The sequence below is a fragment of the Periplaneta americana genome, chromosome 5 (assembly GCF_040183065.1).
Source record: "Periplaneta americana isolate PAMFEO1 chromosome 5, P.americana_PAMFEO1_priV1, whole genome shotgun sequence".
NCBI lineage: Eukaryota > Metazoa > Arthropoda > Insecta > Blattodea > Blattidae > Periplaneta > Periplaneta americana.
In genome coordinates, this window is record NC_091121.1 from 18129092 (window position 1) to 18148063 (window position 18972).

General features: G+C 35.4%; 1 protein-coding gene across 1 annotated transcript in view; it reads right to left on the bottom strand.

Annotated features, from left to right (window-relative positions):
- Positions 1-18972, bottom strand: part of LOC138700575 (probable glutamate receptor) — a 65752-nt gene that overhangs the window by 19499 nt on the left and 27281 nt on the right. Inside the window, exon 2 of the mRNA XM_069827157.1 lies at positions 600-899. Coding sequence (XP_069683258.1) covers positions 600-899 — 300 coding nt within the window. The remainder of the gene's footprint in view (positions 1-599; positions 900-18972) is intronic.

The following is an 18972-nucleotide window of genomic DNA, read 5'->3' on the forward strand; positions in this document are numbered from 1 at the left end:
TAACGAAGTAATGACGAAACTATGACGTAGTTGTGTAACAGCTATACTGTTATACATGACGTATGTAGTGATTATTAGTAAGGAATTTACACACGACGTATAAACGAGTTACTCATTGTATAAGTATAAGACAGTTAAACGTCTGTATGTAGAGTTTTTATTAGTAAGATCGTTAGACTACTACAATTATCGCGGTGATATAGTTAATCTGGTGACCGTTATGCACCTACCTTAGTCTAATCTCTGGTTTGAAAGTCCACTTACCGACATGAATCATTTTATCCCTTTCTCCTATGAATAAATTTATTCGCAATAATGCAGTAGGATTTCCCTCGTCCGTCCTTTCGCAGAGAAACAGCGGAAGGCTTAGGAATACATTGAGGTATAGTTGTAATTTTATTCACCTGTATTTCACGAACAGTAAGTCTAAAACCAACGGCTTTAATTCTTCAAACGATAAACGCAGCACTTGGGACGTTTTCGGCCAGAAAACTGATCGCATTCAATCATATTAAACCTTCGGAAATCAGCCTAATGCATTAGTCTAAAATTCTAAATAGTGAACCTGTATGTTATATGTGGTTTATTAGTTTACTTACGTTTATAGTTGAAGTTTTGAGTTGAAGACCTCTTAAGCTGTTTCTCCTCCTGTACAAGCTTGCAGCTTGTGACATGAGACCTTGAAGTGGAGTCCAGTTGCCGAAGTGGGCTTTATGAAGTGGATGCGTGGGACTAATGCGGTACACTTCGGTAAGCAGTACGACCTTACCATGACGTCGTGCCACCAGTAACTCGCAGTCGAAGGGAATGTCAACGCCGGCGAACAGATCGTCTAGGAAGTCTTCGGCGTCGGACAGAAGCAGCCATTTATACTGCGACATTTTCTCTAAGTCTAACTTCTGTAAGCAGGAGGAAAATCATGCACTGCTTAGTACAGCTCTGTACAGCTCAATCTAGCACGAAAAAAACTCAATTTACAGACCCTTACAAAATCGACCATTTCTATGTTTATAATTTGCCACCATCCTTCAAGGAAATTAAGGTTGTCATAGGATACAGCGTCGTGGAGGGACCTCGAATTGGGATTACGGAATACACTGCTCACCAGAAGTGATTTATCGTGTAAAGAATGGATACGTTGTGAAAGCTCTTCAAGCGCTATATTGTATTACTTTGAAATGGATATCTTACCTACAGGTAAGCTATATACTTTAAATTTATACAATTTGTGTCAAATTTAAGGAAGCGTAAAATAGTTAAATCTGGTTAATGTTGCTGTAAGATATTTGCATTTTTTCGCCTCTTCAAAGGATAAATTTCCAACTTTTATATTTCCATTTCGTACTATGTTATGGTCACAAGATATAATCATATATTTTGTCTCTTCGGGATTTATTTCCAAACCTATCTCTTTACTTGCTTCAAGTAAAATTCCTGTGTTTTCCTTAATAATTCGTGGATTTTCTCCTAACATATCGACGTCATCCGCATAGAAGCTAACCCATTGAATTCTAAACCCTGTCTGTTAGTCTGGACTTTCCTAATGACATAGAGCATAGAGCAAAATTAAAAATTAAAGGTGATAGTGCATCTCCTTGCTTTAGCCAACAGTGAATTGGAAAAGCATCCGAAAGAAACTTTGGCTATGCGGACTCTGCTGTACGTTTCACTGAGACACATTTTGATTCATCGAACTAGTTTCTTGGGAAAACCAAATTCAATAAGAATTTTACATAGAACTTTTTTTTTAACCGAGTCACATGTCTTTTTGAAATCTATGAATTAGCCGAAATAATAATATTGTGAGGAGGATGACGATGAAAATAATAATTATAATAATAGAGGGCAAAGGCTAATTGGAATTTTTCTGTCCCTGATCGGGTTGACTCTGACAGAACTGATATTTAACTCTTGCAATGAATTTCAGTTAAGTCCGGAGGGCCTAATTAATTAAATCCACTCTCCTCACCTCCACGGTGGGGGCCCCCTGGGATCTTTTAAGATTCGAAAGAGAGAGTGGTGTGCGGAAAGCAACGGGAAGCTACCGCATTTACCTTTCCCAAGAAAAACTGCGAACATTTTATACACTATATGCAGAGACTAAGAGGAAGGCAGAAAATAAGAAAGTTTGAAGAATCCTGGGTTTGCAGTGAAAGATCTGCCCTTGGGTAGAACACTATGAATGAATGAATGAATGAATGAATGAATAATAATAATAATAATAATAATAATAATAATAATAATAATAATAATAACAACATACCTGTAACATCATTCTTGTTTCTGCGCTGTCGCTTGTAATGATGACAAGCAAGGGTTTGTTCTTCCTGCATAAAATTTCCATTTGGTTATGCTTTAGAAACAAGGTCGCAGTTACCAACTCTTTCAAAGAGGACATTTTCTGTTTTGTTACAATTCTTTTCCAGTGAGATAAATCTGTGAAATCATGGATAATATTCACATAAATGTATACGTTATTGTATTGTTATGAAAACATAGAGCCATAGACATTATTTGTAGTTATTTGTAGTTATATGATTCCCTAGATTTGGCACCTACTATTATTCTAATTACTCTTTTTTTTGTAGCAGAAATATGTTGTTACTGTCATATACTGCATAAGCAGTTGTGCGAACCTGAAAACTTAAAGGCACGCAATGAAAATTACCTCTTGATTTTTTTATGGAAATATTGTAATAAAAGAAGAAGAGAAAAGAAACTAAGAATGTTACTGAAATCAGCACAGAAAGTAAGCTACAAACTCACAATGTTTTTTTTTTCAATCATAAGAAAGCATGCAATAAGGTATAATCAGTTTCTATGACAGTTGTAGATATAAAATAAGGCAAATGAAATAGACATGTAGCCTATTATAATCGCATCGGAAATATATTTTCACAGTTTGTGCGAAATCTCACCTGTGTTATGTTGCGATGATTGAAGATAGAAAACACAATCTGTGCGAAAGTATGTCTTTACAGACGTAACGATTGCGACGCGATCTTCTGGTGAGAGTACCAGCTCGTTTTCGCCACCACAAAGTAGATACGAAAGACCAAGGCAGAAGAGGAGCAATACGACATGCATATCTATAAGAATAAAGACATTTTATTTGGAATGAAGGCAGTACTTGCTGTGAAGTTGACCGTTTTTATTATGCCCTACCTGAGTACTCATAATGACAAAAAAAAGTCGATTTAAAAAAAAATCTGGTTATGTTTTGACGGGGCAGTTAAAAGGAGAAACAATTCATAATTTAAATTTTTAAGATAACTGCAGTTTTAAGTTTCATCTTGCTGTGAAAAATCCAGTTAACATCACTCTAATTGAAACTCACAGTTTATACGAAACATCCTTAAAAGAATTTGGAGTAATTTTATTTAAATGATCATTGGATTTTTCACGGACAACATGAAACTTTAAAATTCAATTTCATAAAAACTTTAAATTTTGAGTTGTTCTCCTTTTTATCTAACCCTTCGATTTGATTTCACAAGTTTCTCTATATTGTCAAGTTATAATAAAAGAGTGAGAGCAGTTAAACTGGAAACAAAAAATATATTTGAATCGGTTATTGTTGAAAGGAACTAAGTCCACTTTTTAAAGTTTTGAGATAATCGAAAAATACTGTTTTACAATATGTGTACAATATATGTTGGTTTAATCTTCGATAGATTATCCACAAAACAGTTTTTCCGATTACCTCAGAACTTTAAAAAGTGGACTTAGTTCCTTTCAACAATAACCGATTCATTTATAAAAGCTCAACTGAGTCAATAATTTCTTGCAGCGTTCGGAAGCATCATCCACATTTTGTTACATAGGCCTATTACAACACAAGGCGAAGTTTGTTTTTTTAAAGAATGTGAAGCTACTTTACCTAATATTATAAATATACCTACAAGAGGAGCACAGCAATTAAATATGCTATTGTACTGAATTACATTAACTAATAGCACTTCACAGGTTCACACTGACGTAAGTTTACTACATGGATTTATTTTTAAGCTCTAAGATGATTCAACAAGCTCAAAGTAGGGATAGAATAACAATCTCCGCGTTTCATTTTAAATCAGCTGCTCAAAACTACCTCATCACGTGTTTATCTTATTTCATTTTGCGTACATATGATGAGAAATACAAAGGAACATGCCACATGAAGCTCTACGTTACAAGAAGTTTATTTTATTTATTTATTTATTTATTTATTTAAATTTAAATATACAGAATAAAGAATATAATTACAAAACAAACAAGAGAAATAGAAATAAAATAATACAAGCAATATAAAAAGAAGATACAGTAGTATTAACAAAATTTGAGACCGAATGAGCAGCGCTCGTGCTCGGTCGCAGTTCAGATATAATAAAAAAAAATAATAATAATAATAAAAATAAGTAAAATAAAATAGGAACTAAAATATAATTACAGCGGCAATGGAATTATATAATATAATATTAACACTAGAGAAGAATAATATCGCACGTGAAAAGTACGACTAATATATATTTCAAAATTATAGAATACAAATATAATATAGGTTGATTAATTCATACATAGGCTATGAATTTATTTAATCAAATTGAAAATATTAACACGTTTCTAATTTTCTTGTTATATGTTAGTGGGTTACATGTTAGAAGTTCTGGGTGTTCAAAATGTTCTCTATTATCACGGATACATGCATCAACCCGCCGTCGCATTGCATACCAGAGACGCTGATGTATTCCTGGAGAATCTCGTATTGTTTCGCAGCCTTCCACAATACGGGCGCGAAGATTCATTACATCTTGCACCTGGGTTTCATAAATAAGAGCTTTAAAATGCCTCCACAAGTAAAAGTATAGTAGGTTTAGGTCCGGAGAGCGTGGAGGCCAAGGAATTAGTCCACCTCTCCCAATCCATCTGTCACGGAACCTTTTATTTAGGCCAGCAACCAACGTAGTGAAGCAATGAAGTGAGTCGCACGATCTTTGTACGTACAGTTGCAAATCAACTCAGGTGGTGAACAAAAGACGCCTTCACTACCACTAATCAGACGTAAGGACTAATACAATCAGATTGCAAGCAATGTGTAAACAAGCTTTTATTTACAAGCTCTTATTTGTAAACTGAGGGAGAACTAGTTGTAGAAAATGAGCTCTAAGACGGAAATAAAACGTTCCTAGAATCATGTTTATACAGGGACATCATTTTATTTTTACTAACATTTTAAATATTAACCTGGCTATACCTTTAGAGAACCGGAAACACTGTTTGCTACCCCCTTCCACTACTGTAGTTCAATGATACTGACGTAAAACACAAACAAATCACTCTACTAGGTATAGGAGGGAAGAAAAGTAGTTCATCCATTTACGTAAACTAGGAAATATCGCAGTTTTGAGTTCGATAATTTTTATTAGATTTTTGTTTAATCAAAATACAGTACTGTATTAAGAATAAGTATTTTTACTCACGAACTGAGTTATCCATGCGGACGTATTCATTATGCAGTGTATATTATACTGTCTACAGGACATTAGCGTACAATATAGAGAATGAAGTTAAATTGAAAAATAATCATAATATGAACATTTAAATACATTTTTGAAAATGGTAGCCGTTCATTTCGATACAGGCTTCAGTTCTAATGGGCATATTATCGGACTATATACTATTGCATCTAACTCCAATTGACAGTTTCGTCCTTCGTACTAGTAATTCATGTTGAAATAATTCTGTACCTACTCTATAAAAGAGTACCTAACGTACTGTAAATTCAATCTTCACTTCTGACCGACCCGCACAGATAAAATTACTCAGACATGCTATCTACTGCTCGTCTAAGTGGTTATACCGCAGGATCGTAGAAAGGGGGGAAATCACGTGACAGTTAATTACTTAACGAGGCCCTTTTATTTAAGTTATTTTAAACAGTTGTATAATATTACGTAAACGTCTAATTCCTAACAGAAATTAATGTTTTAAGAAAAGAGCTAAGACAGCCCAGCTTTTACAGAGGGGCGAGCAGAAGTAGGTGGGAGAAATAGGGATGCGACGTAGGCAAACGGACAGTACCTGTGCTAAAATATGATTCAATATTGAAAGCTCTTTCGTCACTGGAAAACACGAACATATTTCTGGAACGTACTATACTCACTAACTCAGTGATGTTTACTATATGCGGCCTTCATTCTGTGTGGAGGGCAGTTGGCACTTCATTAGTAGAAGGGGTGGGAGTGAAGTACATTAAAAAACTCAGGTACAATAAAAATTGAAGTAAAAATAAAACGATGTCCCTGTATAACATATTTTCATCCCCTACACGTGAGAAATATTTTCCTAAAGTTTCGACATACCTTTTTGTTACACTCTATATAAGCGGTCCTATAAGTCATATGATTGTTATTCCCTTTGTAACACTGTACAGAATTCGAATAATTTCGATTCATCTTTACCTGTAGGCTACTAATCATATTGAACCTACCGTTTGTATTATGAAATATTCTCCTATTACTTTTTTGGCAATGCATCACGTGTTGTCCGCTGACACTTGAGCTTGACATCATGTTGTAGAATATCTGCATTACACGCCAGAGATCCGAGTTAACATTTCTCTGAGTTGAGGGACTTCTGGTAGAAAAAGTGTTTCTGGATACTCTACAATTTCTCTACATTTCTCTACCCTCAGAAATAAGCAGATCTTTCACTCCAAATTATCTTCGTTGGATAACTACAGCATTAGATTTATTGAGTGAAAAATCAAGAAAAGTAACCGTGGAAACGCCTGCAGTTGGTGCACACGTCTTAATAATGAGCTACGGAACTACGCTGATTTAATTGTATATAGACCTACTGTAAATTGAATGGTAATATGTATAGCTCAACTGATGAATTGTTTATGATTATAAATTGAATTAATCTACTTGATATTAATTGCACAAATTTGTATAGCTTAATGAAAGTATGCTACTTTGTATTGTATATATTTGTATAGATTTGGCCGATGAATTGTATATGCTTTAAATTGAATAGTAATCTATATAGCTCTACTGATAAATTGTTTGTGTTTGTAATTTGAAGTAGTTTGCATGATATGTATTATCAATTTCTGTATATCACAACTGGTTGAATTGTTTATGCCTTAAATTTAATTAAACTGTTTTGTATTATAATATAGCTCAACTTATGAATGATCGTTTGCGTTTGTAAATTTAATAATCTGATTGGCTATGTATTGTATACTTTTAGTAGAGCCATCGATGTTGCTCAGTCGACAGACTCGCTGGGCTGCTGATCCGGAGCTGCGTTCGGGCTTGGGTTGGATCCCCCTTTGGACTTTGGTTTCTTCGGAGGTTTTCCCCAGCCGTGGGACTGAAGCCGGATGGTCTATGGCGAGTCCTTAGCATCAACCCCTTTGATTTGATTACCTGGTTGGGTTTTTCCGAGGTTTCCCCCACCGAAAAGGCAAATGCCGGGTAATATTTTGGCGAATCCTCGGACCTCATCTCGTCTCACTACATCTCGCCAAAATGTAAAAAAAATGTAAAAAAAAAAAATGTAAAAAAAAATTGTACAAAATTGTAAAAATTGTAGAAAATTACTAAATTGTAAAACTATAAAAATTTGTAAAAATTGTAATTGTAATATTGTAAAATGTTGACTTGTTCCACATCTTAAAGCTTCATTGCTCATGTAAGATCTATGGAATAAAATAAATGAATGAATGAATGAATGAATGAATGAATAAGAGAGAAATTTTACTTGCTTCTGTTAAGAACTATGTTACTCGATCTCTTGGTCTCTCTAGAGTAACCAGACTGCGTATATTACCGAGTGATTTCAGCTTACCTCTTGCTAAACTCTGTCACCAAAAGCCTGAGAAACTTCTACACAGTTTGTACCAATATTTCAGTGTGGTTTTGTAGAACAATACAATGAACTTCCTGCAACTAAGCACTTAAACACTTTATTCCGAAATGGCTAAAACAGTTATTAATGTTGAAACTTACAATCGATACTGCCTTCCATGAAAATATATTTTACAAGGTACATTGTTTTATCATCGTACATCATGTTAACATGTGTATATTGCAAAACTAGGATGTTACGAAATTATTTTCCCACGTAGCGCTAGACACGCCCTTCTTATGTTTTTCATCTCATGTGTTTTGTTTCGAAGTTTCATATTTTTCTATTCAAGGTCATTCTTGATCTATACTGGCTTTTTCTAAAACTTCAGATAAGAACACGTGTTCCGAATTTGTAATAACAAGCAACCTACAAAAACGTAGTTGTCAATACAAATGTGAAACGCAATATAATATAGTAGTAGTAGTAGTAGTAGTAGTAGTAGTAGTACTTGGTATAGCAGAGTTTACTGAATAAAGCCTTAAATTGCAGGTGCTCTCCTGATGACCCTCCAATATAAAACAAGATATTATTCATAATTAAAGACAGGATTTCCATACAAATGCATATTTTAAATAAGCTTGTTACACTTACCAAAGTTTGTAAATATCCGTTTCATGGCTTAGTGAGTCGAAATAAGTATATTATTTCTTGGATTCTTTGGTCTTTTTTGGGATAAATTCATGCATAATGCATGTTTTTGACGTTTTAGGTTTAATAAAGCATATTTAGAGGTTCATCTTGCATAGGGTGACCCGATGTCCTCTTTTGTCCGGACGTGTCCTTTTTTGGCCTATGTCCGGGGTCCGGGCAGATTTTTTAAAAATCAAGGGATATCCTCCTTTTCGTAACTTCATGTACCGGTATGCCTGCTATTTTAAAATTAACTGATTTGACGCCCTTTTCAATTAATTTGGTTCAGATGGCAGCAGCATCGACTGAATATACTCCTTGCCAATGATCACAACTCTCTTCGCTCCTCCTTGATATGGTCGTTGCTCACAGGTAGCTAGTAAATCGAGAGATTGAGGTGCGAATGTAAATCTAAATAGATATTTTCTGTCTTTAATAATTATAGTTCCCTTGATTTTCATATGTAGCTAACTGTACAATCATTATATTAAGTTTTATCGTCATTATCTTATATACAAATTTTGCAAAATTGCCTACTGCAATAACTGAGTTAGAGAGACTGGGCCTACCACTCGTCAATTCCCTTGGATATAAGTTACTGAAGATGCTCAAAAAGTCTTCAGATTATGCTTATGTTGATATGGGCACGTAAGCTAAAGACAAATTGGACAAAGTCATTAACGGAAATTCCGATTACGAACTTACGGGTGCTATTCATAAACATTTCGCAGCACGCGCTACGAGCGTACTAAGCTAGCCCCGGCTATCCACTGGTTACTAGTACAGAATTCAAATCATATCCTATCGCTAACACTGGTTTATGAATTCGAAAAACGCTGATCATCCACCGGAAACCCTGCGCTAAAAATGTCTATGAATACGGCCCTACGTGTTCAGTAAAAAGCAAACACAGAATTTGGCCTTCCTTTGCATCGAATTTCACAATTCAAATTTTCACCTGTAACATCTTGTGACGCAGAAAGGTAATTTTCTACGTACAGAAACATTTTGGCAGATAAAGGCATGAACATAACTGATGAAATTTTGAGACTTTTAGTAGTATATTGTGCCATAAAAAAAAATGTAAGTTTCAATTTTGATGTTGGATATTTTTATTTTCTTTTCCCTTCATTGTGGATATTTGGTTATTTGATAGTACCGGTACAAGAATGCATACATATTTTAAGATTTTATAATGCATGGAAATTCTGTTTGTACTCATATTTCAAAGAGTAGCTGGACAGATCCAAAGGCGACAACTAGAACTACGAATAAAGAACCTTTAATGTATATCAGATCAATACTGAACTTTGGTTAACAATAACAAAAGTGAACTAGTAGAAACTTAACTTCAACCAACCCGGACACAGTATCTCACTTCTTACAGACTATAATTACCCACTCCATTATTTTGTTTACAAGTTGGACTTTCTGCTTTGTTGGACTGGCTATCCTTGAGTAAACGAATCTTGTCCCTTAAGGCCTCAATATTCGCTTGTCCTTCGCCGGTAGCCGTGTGACTCCACAAGGAAAAGTCCAGACTGGTTAAGGTCTGGTGATCTTGATGGCCAAACAACGGACTCGCCACGGGAAATCCACCTGTGTGGAAAGACATGCAGAAACTCATGAAAGGAGCGCGAGAAAAAATGTTAGGTAATCATGTGAAACCACATGCGTTGCATGGTTGTCTTGGAATCTCCTCCAAGCGCAGCAAAAATATTCATTATGTCCTCCTCTGGCACTTCTTAAAATAAAACTTTCGAATCACCTTGTACTCTTCGTGCACTGATGTTTCACACAGTAAGAAGGGGTAGCTTATTTCCAGGTTTGAACCACCGAAGCGTATCGGCAGAAGAACGTAAGAATGGTTATAACACTTTACTTGAAGAATTCTTCACTTGTGTGCTGAAACTACACTCTATACCAGATGTCTTTGGAGCAGATCATAACAAGGGTCTCGATGCATCTCATGTTGTCGCTGCGCTCCCATTGGTTGGTGAGTCATTACTTAGCTGAGAGCGTTGTAGACACTAGAGCGTGCATATCCTGGTTACGAGACGGTATTCAGAGACGCGTCCACTACTACAGTTCTCCAACCAGGAGAAAGGACTGTGCTTACTATTGCGTCATCTATTGGAGCGAAGTAGATATATAATATTATCGTTATAATGTCAGTTTAAAAACCATTCGCTCTCCTGCATTTGTTATTTCCTGTCTGGCGAGATTAAAAGACCAGGAGATTAACAGTGATCTAATTTTGTAACTAGGGTAGTATAAACATGTGTGTATCAATGTTATTGTTTGTGCTGTGACAGCGATCCAATAGAGATACGAGTACCCACGTGTGTGATCTTATGACATCAACATTCATTCACAGCATTACTCCCCTTCGTCTCATCCGGCAGAGACTTTCTCGTGGTTGGAGCACAGTACAGTTCTATTGCGTCTAGCATCTGAGCGGTGTATAAGCAGACGACAGCAGTACAACTAGTGACCGGTGTAAGAAGGTATGTTCACAGACACATAACTTTAATTTTCACTTTTCGTTATATGAACATAGTCGGTCACTTAATTAATACACATACATTTGGTAACTTATCATGTGAACCGCGCTCTCTTGCATTTCGTTCCGTTGTATATATCTGTTCCAAAGACATCTGGTATAGAGTGTAATTTCTATGTTGGATTATTTAAAGTGATGATGAAAATTAATGTGTGTCAGCAATAAATTGGATCCGGTAAACCCATAAATACACAGTCAGCTAAAACAATTCAAAATATACATGATGAACCTTAAGTAATGCCATTAATTTCATGGGGTTATTCTTTGAGATATTTCAAACAAAAAACTTGCCCACAAATTTTCTCGTGTCGCTTTCTTTCCGAAATAAAAATTGTTTTATATGAAGCATTTCATAGCGTGTTTTGGGAAAGGCATTGATTTAATTCCCAATCAGTCAGTTTTAGAGAGCATTGCTTATGGTAATGAATGATTGAAAGAGTTTTAATTTTGTCCTTGAAATGGGCAAAAATTTGATCCGAACAAATGTAGCATTTTAAAATTCTTTTATAGAATGAAAAGTTACATTTGTTCGGATCAAATTTCTGCACATTTAAAGGACAAAACTAAAATTCTTTCAATCATTTACTCTCATAATATACTGCTCTCTTAAACTTACTGAGCATATTGGGAATTCAATCAATGGCTTTCCTAAACACGCTAAGAAATATTTCATATAAAATAATTTCTGCCTCGAAAAGGAAGCAAAAAAACGAGCAAAATTGAATTAAACTTTTTAGTATGAATTATCTCAAAGAATAACCCCCTGAAATTAATGGTATTATTACGGTTCACTCTGTAAAGCCATGCAGTAACCATAGCTGCAACAGGAGAACTGTGTACAACGTGAGTTGTGTGGTTCGTATTCAGTACTCATTGTTTTTATGTGGAGGGCGCTAAGAATTTTGTATGTAGTCGGGGCGATTTGATTTGCATAACTTTCATACACTGTTCTTCGAATTAGATCACAATTAAATTAATCGACTGTATATAAATATGTTTTCTTGTTTTGGCCACACTAATCTTTTTGTGTGAAATGTTATGCTATAATTATACAGGGACATCATTTTATTTTTACTTCAATTTTTATTGTACCTGAGTTTTTGAATGTACTTCATTCCCACCCCTTCTACTAATGAAGTTCAACCGTCCTCCACACAGATCCAAGACCGCATATACAGTCATAGTAAACAGTACGTTCCAAAAAATGTTCGCGTTTTCCAGTGACGAAAGAGCTTTCAATATTGAATCATTTTCCCACAGGCACTGTCGTCCATTTTCCTACGTCTTATCCCTGCTTCCTCCACCAGCTTTTATTCGCCAGCTAGTGGCTGGGCTGTGTTAGCTCTTTTCTGAGAACATTAATTTCTGTTAGGAATTGGACGTCTACGTAATATTATACCCATACAACTGTTTAAAATAACCAAAATAAAAGGGCCTCGTTAAGTAATTAATTTCACGTGATTTACCCCCTATCTATGATCCTGCGACATAACCACTTGGACGGACAGAAGATAGCATGTCTGAGTAAATTTATCTTTTCGGATCGGGCAGAAGTGAAGATTGAATTTACAGTACGTAAGGTACTCTTTTATAGAGTAGATACAGAATTATTTCAACAAGAGTTACTAGTACGAAGGACGAAACTGGCAATTGGGATTAGGATGAAAGAGTAATGGAACGGAGAAAAATTCTCTCCGGCGCCGGGATTTGAACCCGGGTTTTCAGCTCTACGTGCTGATGCTTTATCCACTAAGCCACACCGGATACAACTCCGACGCCGGTTAGAATCGTCTCAGATTAAGCTCCAACTCTTGGGTTCCCTTTAGTGGCCGCCCTCTGCACTACGTCATAGATGTCTACGAACGCAGGACCGAAGTCCACACATGTGCTGAGGTGCACTCGATATGAGTGACTAGTTGGCCGGGATCCGACGGAATAAGCGTCGTCTTAAATCACGAAGTGATTTACGCATATCACATATATTATTTTAGTGTACCGAAGTACATATGATATTTCCATGCAGATATTCTGCGTCATCATACGATGAAAGAGTAATGGAACGGAGAAAAATTCTCTCCGGCGCCGGGATTTGAACCCGGGTTTTCAGCTCTACGTGCTGATGTTTTATCCACTAAGCCACACCGGATACAACTCCGACGCCGGTTAGAATCGTCTCAGATTAAGCTCCAACTCTTGGGTTCCCTCTAGTGGCCGCCCTCTGCACTACGTCATAGATGTCTATGAACGCAGGACCGAAGTCCTCACATGTGCTGAGGTGCACTCGATATGAGTGACTAGTTGGCCGGGATCCGACGGAATAAGCGTCGTCTTAAATCACGAAGTGATTTACGCATATCATATATATTATTTTAGTGTACCGAAGTACATATGATATTTTCATGCAGATATTCTGCGTCATCATACGATGAAAGAGTAATGGAACGGAGAAAAATTCTCTCCGGCGCCGGGATTTGAACCCGGGTTTTCAGCTCTACGTGCTGATGCTTTATCCACTAAGCCACACCGGATACAACTCCGACGCCGGTTAGAATCGTCTCAGATTAAGCTCCAACTCTTGGGTTCCCTTTAGTGGCCGCCCTCTGCACTACGTCATAGATATCTACGAACGCAGGACCGAAGTCCACACATGTGCTGAGGTGCACTCGATATGAGTGACTAGTTGGCCGGGATCCGACGGAATAAGCGTCGTCTTAAATCACGAAGTGATTTACGCATATCATATATATTATTTTAGTGTACCGAAGTACATATGATATTTTCATGCAGATATTCTGCGTCATCATACGATGAAAGAGTAATGGAACGGAGAAAAATTCTCTCCGGCGCCGGGATTTGAACCCGGGTTTTCAGCTCTACGTGCTGATGCTTTATCCACTAAGCCACACCGGATACAACTCCGACGCCGGTTAGAATCGTCTCAGATTAAGCTCCAACTCTTGGGTTCCCTCTAGTGGCCGCCCTCTGCACTACGTCATAAATGTCTATGAACGTAGGACCGAAGTCCACACATGTGCTGAGGTGCACTCGATATGAGTGACTAGTTGGCCGGGATCCGACGGAATAAGCGTCGTCTTAAATCACGAAGTGATTTACGCATATCATATATATTATTTTAGTGTACCGAAGTACATATGATATTTCCATGCAGATATTCTGCGTCATCATACGATGAAAGAGTAATGGAACGGAGAAAAATTCTCTCCGGCGCCGGGATTTGAACCCGGGTTTTCAGCTCTACGTGCTGATGCTTTATCCACTAAGCCACACCGGATACAACTCCGACGCCGGTTAGAATCGTCTCAGATTAAGCTCCAACTCTTGGGTTCCCTCTAGTGGCCGCCCTCTGCACTACGTCATAGATGTCTATGAACGCAGGACCGAAGTCCACACATGTGCTGAGGTGCACTCGATATGAGTGACTAGTTGGCCGGGATCCGACGGAATAAGCGTCGTCTTAAATCACGAAGTAATTTACGCATATCATATATATTATTTTAGTGTACCGAAGTACATATGATATTTCCATGCAGATATTCTGCTTCATCATACGATGAAAGAGTATCGGTGTGGCTTAGTGGATAAAGCATCAGCACGTAGAGCTGAAAACCCGGGTTCAAATCCCGGCGCCGGAGAGAATTTTTCTCCGTTCCATTACTCTTTCATCGTATGATGACGCAGAATATCTGCATGGTAATATCATATGTACTTCGGTACACTAAAATAATATATAATTGGGATTAGGTACAATAGTCTAAAGTGCGATAATATACACATTAGAACTGAAACCTGTATCGAAATGAACGGCCACCATTTTAAAAAATTTGTTTAAATATCCATATCATGATTATTTTTCAATTTAACTCCATTCTCTATATTGTACGCTAATGTGCTGTAGACAGTATAATATACCCTGCATAACGAATACGTCCGCATGGACAGCTCAGTTCGTGAGTAAAAACACTTATTGTTAATACTGTACTGTATTTTTATTAAACAAAAACCTAATGAAAATGATAAAACTCAAAATCGCTATATTTCCTAGTTTACGTAAATGGATGAACTACTTTTCTTCCCTCCTTTACCTAGTAAAGTGATTTGTTTGTATATTACGCCAGTATCATCGAACTCCAGTCGTGGAAGGGGGTGGCAAACGGCGTTGATCCAGAGGTATAGCCAAGTTAATATTAAAAATGTTAGTAAAAATAAAATGATGTCCCTGTATTATAGCGCAACTATTACTCACTACCAGCGTGGCTCAGTCGGCTAAGAAGCTTGCTGCCGATTTAGAGTGCGGTCGGATGCGGGTTCGATTCCCGTTTTGGCTGATTATCTGGTTGGGTTTTTTTTTTTAGAAGTTTCCGCCAACCGTAAGACGAATAAGATCAGGTAACCTTTGTGCGAGATCGTGCGTATTTGCTTGGTTTCCGCACAAAACCAATCCGCGGAAAGTGTAAAATTCCACATTCAGTATTCACAACCTAACACACATAACAATTTCCCTCTTCTTACCGCTTAAGTGACATATTGATTTTCCTGCTTTAGACTTTTAACATATTATGTTTAGAGACGTTCAATATAGTAATAGGCCTAATTATAAATTGGAAACTTACCACTGCAATTTCACCTAAATTGCACTGTTAATTATTGTTTTTAAATATTTGCAAAAATTAAGTAAACTCTACAACTCCACTAAAGTTACTGCATTCGTGATGCAAGTAATATTAAGGAAGCCGTGAAAAAATCAACAAGATTCCAGACGCCGATGTTATTACTGCAAGATGTTATATAAATAATATTGTTAAAATATTAAAATGAAAAATAAATAATTACATAACCTTACCGTTTGTTTTAAGTTCGCATTTATAGACTGGGGGGAAAAAAAAGACAGACGTATATCACGGCCTGCTGGAGTATAGTAAACACAGAAAACATTTTAAAGCAACAATGTTGAAGATAGATATTTTTGTTTTGTAAATTTTCCGTCATTGAACAGAAACCAAGATGGAGATTTCATTGCAGCTAACTAGAAATTCCTCTTTCAGGTATGTAATAAACGATCTTCGCACAAAATAATGTACGATACACGGGCGGTATGTTATCTTTCAATTTTCGAAAATTAAAAAAGCTCAACTACGTTTCGCTTTTTCAAACTTTTCCTCGAACATGAAAACTTCAACATACCGCTCTTGTAACGCATATTACTATTATCGAATCCTCGGCCGCATCCCGCCAAATACCATTTCGTCATCGCCAATCCCCGACGTTAAGTGACCTAATAGTTGATACAGCGTCGTTAAATAACCAACTAAAAATGATTACTCGTATTTGCTTCCCAACACTTATTAATTTTATGTTTTATAATTCAATTTTTTTTCCTGTATTACACTCTAAATTAAACTAAATAATGTTACATTCTGCTTTGATGTTGCTTCGCTTTCGGCATCAACAGCTCTCAGCAGCACTTACAAAACCATTAAGATCATATCTCATGCTTCGCTGCATTTTAAATGTACCTTATTGGCCGTCAATGTATATAACGGCACTTAATATGTCCATACATAACAACGAACAAAAGTTGAGTTCGAGACAACAATCTTGCTACACAGACCGCAACATAATATGTCTAAACCTTTTCGTGCTTACGGTGGTGTTTTTTTTTTTTTTTTTTTTTTTTCGTTCCCGGTATCACAGTTATTCATAATTGAAGGCTTCCGTGCATATCTGAACTTTCGATCGACCTCACACACTCATCGGACACACGAGGAGACACCCGTATGAGATTCAAATCACTATAGTATACCCATGTAGTCTACATTTATAGATGCGCCTTTAATCCTGAACATTACGATTTACTCGCCAAAATTAAAACTTCGGTACGTATCGAGTATATGTTAGAAGCGGTCGGCAATAAGTTAGTCAATAATAATAATAATAATAATAATAATAATAATAATAATAATAATAATAATAATAATGTATGTATTTATTAACACTACAATAGGTATATACCCGGTGGAGGTGATATATAATATACAATAATACCATTACAATTATACAATAATTACAGCAATAAAAGAAAAGAAAAAACAATAAACCTAAATTTATAACAAATGCCTAACAATAAGCAAAAGTAAACCTCACTTATAAGTACTTCTATTTTACCCAAATATTATGAATTTAAGTAATTACATATCAAATTAATTACATGACACAACTTAGATAATTACTCTGCACCTACAATTACATTTTCAGTCCAATCTTCTCAACCTTTCCTTAAATGTATTGATTTTCAGAGGACCACCCTGAAAGGTTGCCGCAGGTAAGCTGTTCCAGTCTATTATTGTGCGGTTAACGAAGGAAAATTTTGCCACGTCCGTTTTTGTTTTCTATATAATATATAATAACAATAATACTAATACTACTACTAATAATAATAGTAATAATAATACTAATACTAATAATAATAATAATAATAATAATAATAATAATAATAATAATAATAATAATAATAATAATGTATTTATTAACATTACAATTGGGTATACACTCGGTGGCAGTGATATATAATATACAATAATACCATTACAATTATACAATAATTACAGAAATAAAAAAAATAAAACAAAATAAACCTAAATTTATTTCTAACTATAATAATGCCTAACAATAAGCAAAAGTAAACCTAACTTATAAGTACTTCTATTTCACCCAACTATTACCAATTTAAGTAATTACATATCACCTTGATTAATTTTAATTGAATATCATCTTAATTAATTATCATATCACCTTAATTTATTTACATATCAACTAAATTAGGGGAGAGTCGGGTAGTATCGGACATCGGGTAATATCGGACAGTGAGTTTCTTTCATCTACCACACGATGATAGTACCTGATTGACATGGTTACGTATCAGTAATGTCGCATAGAGAAACGTAACCATGTCATTCAGGTACTACCATATGGTGGTAGATGAAAAAAACGCACTGTCCGATATTACCCGATGTCCGATACTACCCGACTCTCCCCTACATATCATCTTATTAAATAAACCTAGGACTATAAATAAAAACTATTCTATAATAACGCCTAACAATGAGCAAAAGTAAACCTAACTTATAAGTACTTCTATTTAACTCAACTGTTACCAATTTAAGCAATTACATATCACATTAATTAATTACAAATCAACTTAATTACATATCTTAATTAATTACATGTCAGCTTAATTTATTTACATATCAACTAAATTACATATCATCTTAATTAATTACATATTAACTTAATTTATTTACATATCAACTAAATTACATATCATCTTAATTAATTACATATCAACTTAATTAATTACATGACACAACTTAGATAATTACACTGTACCTACAATTACATTTTCAGTCTTATCTTCTCAACCTTTCCTTAAATGTAAAGATTTTGATAGGACCACCCTGAAAGATTGCCGCAGGTAAGCTGCTCCAGTCTACTAATGTGCGGTTAACAAAGGAAAATTTTGCCACGTCCGTTCTTTGTTTTCTATATAATATGTAATAATAATAATAATAATAATAATAATAATAATAATAATAATAATAATAATAATAATAATAATAATAATATCAAAGAATTTGTAGCAATAATTTAGTCTGTACATTCGTTAATTTAAATAAAGCCTACAATTCGGTTGATCATAAGTCATTGTTAAAAATATTAAAAGAATAAGGTTTAGACTACAGTGAGAAAACGATTTGAGCATTTAAAATTTACACTTAAAGAAGATTCAATATAACATTCTAATGATATAATTAAATAAATGAGTATATTGTTTATTATATTCCATGGAGTAAATAAAATTAATAGCC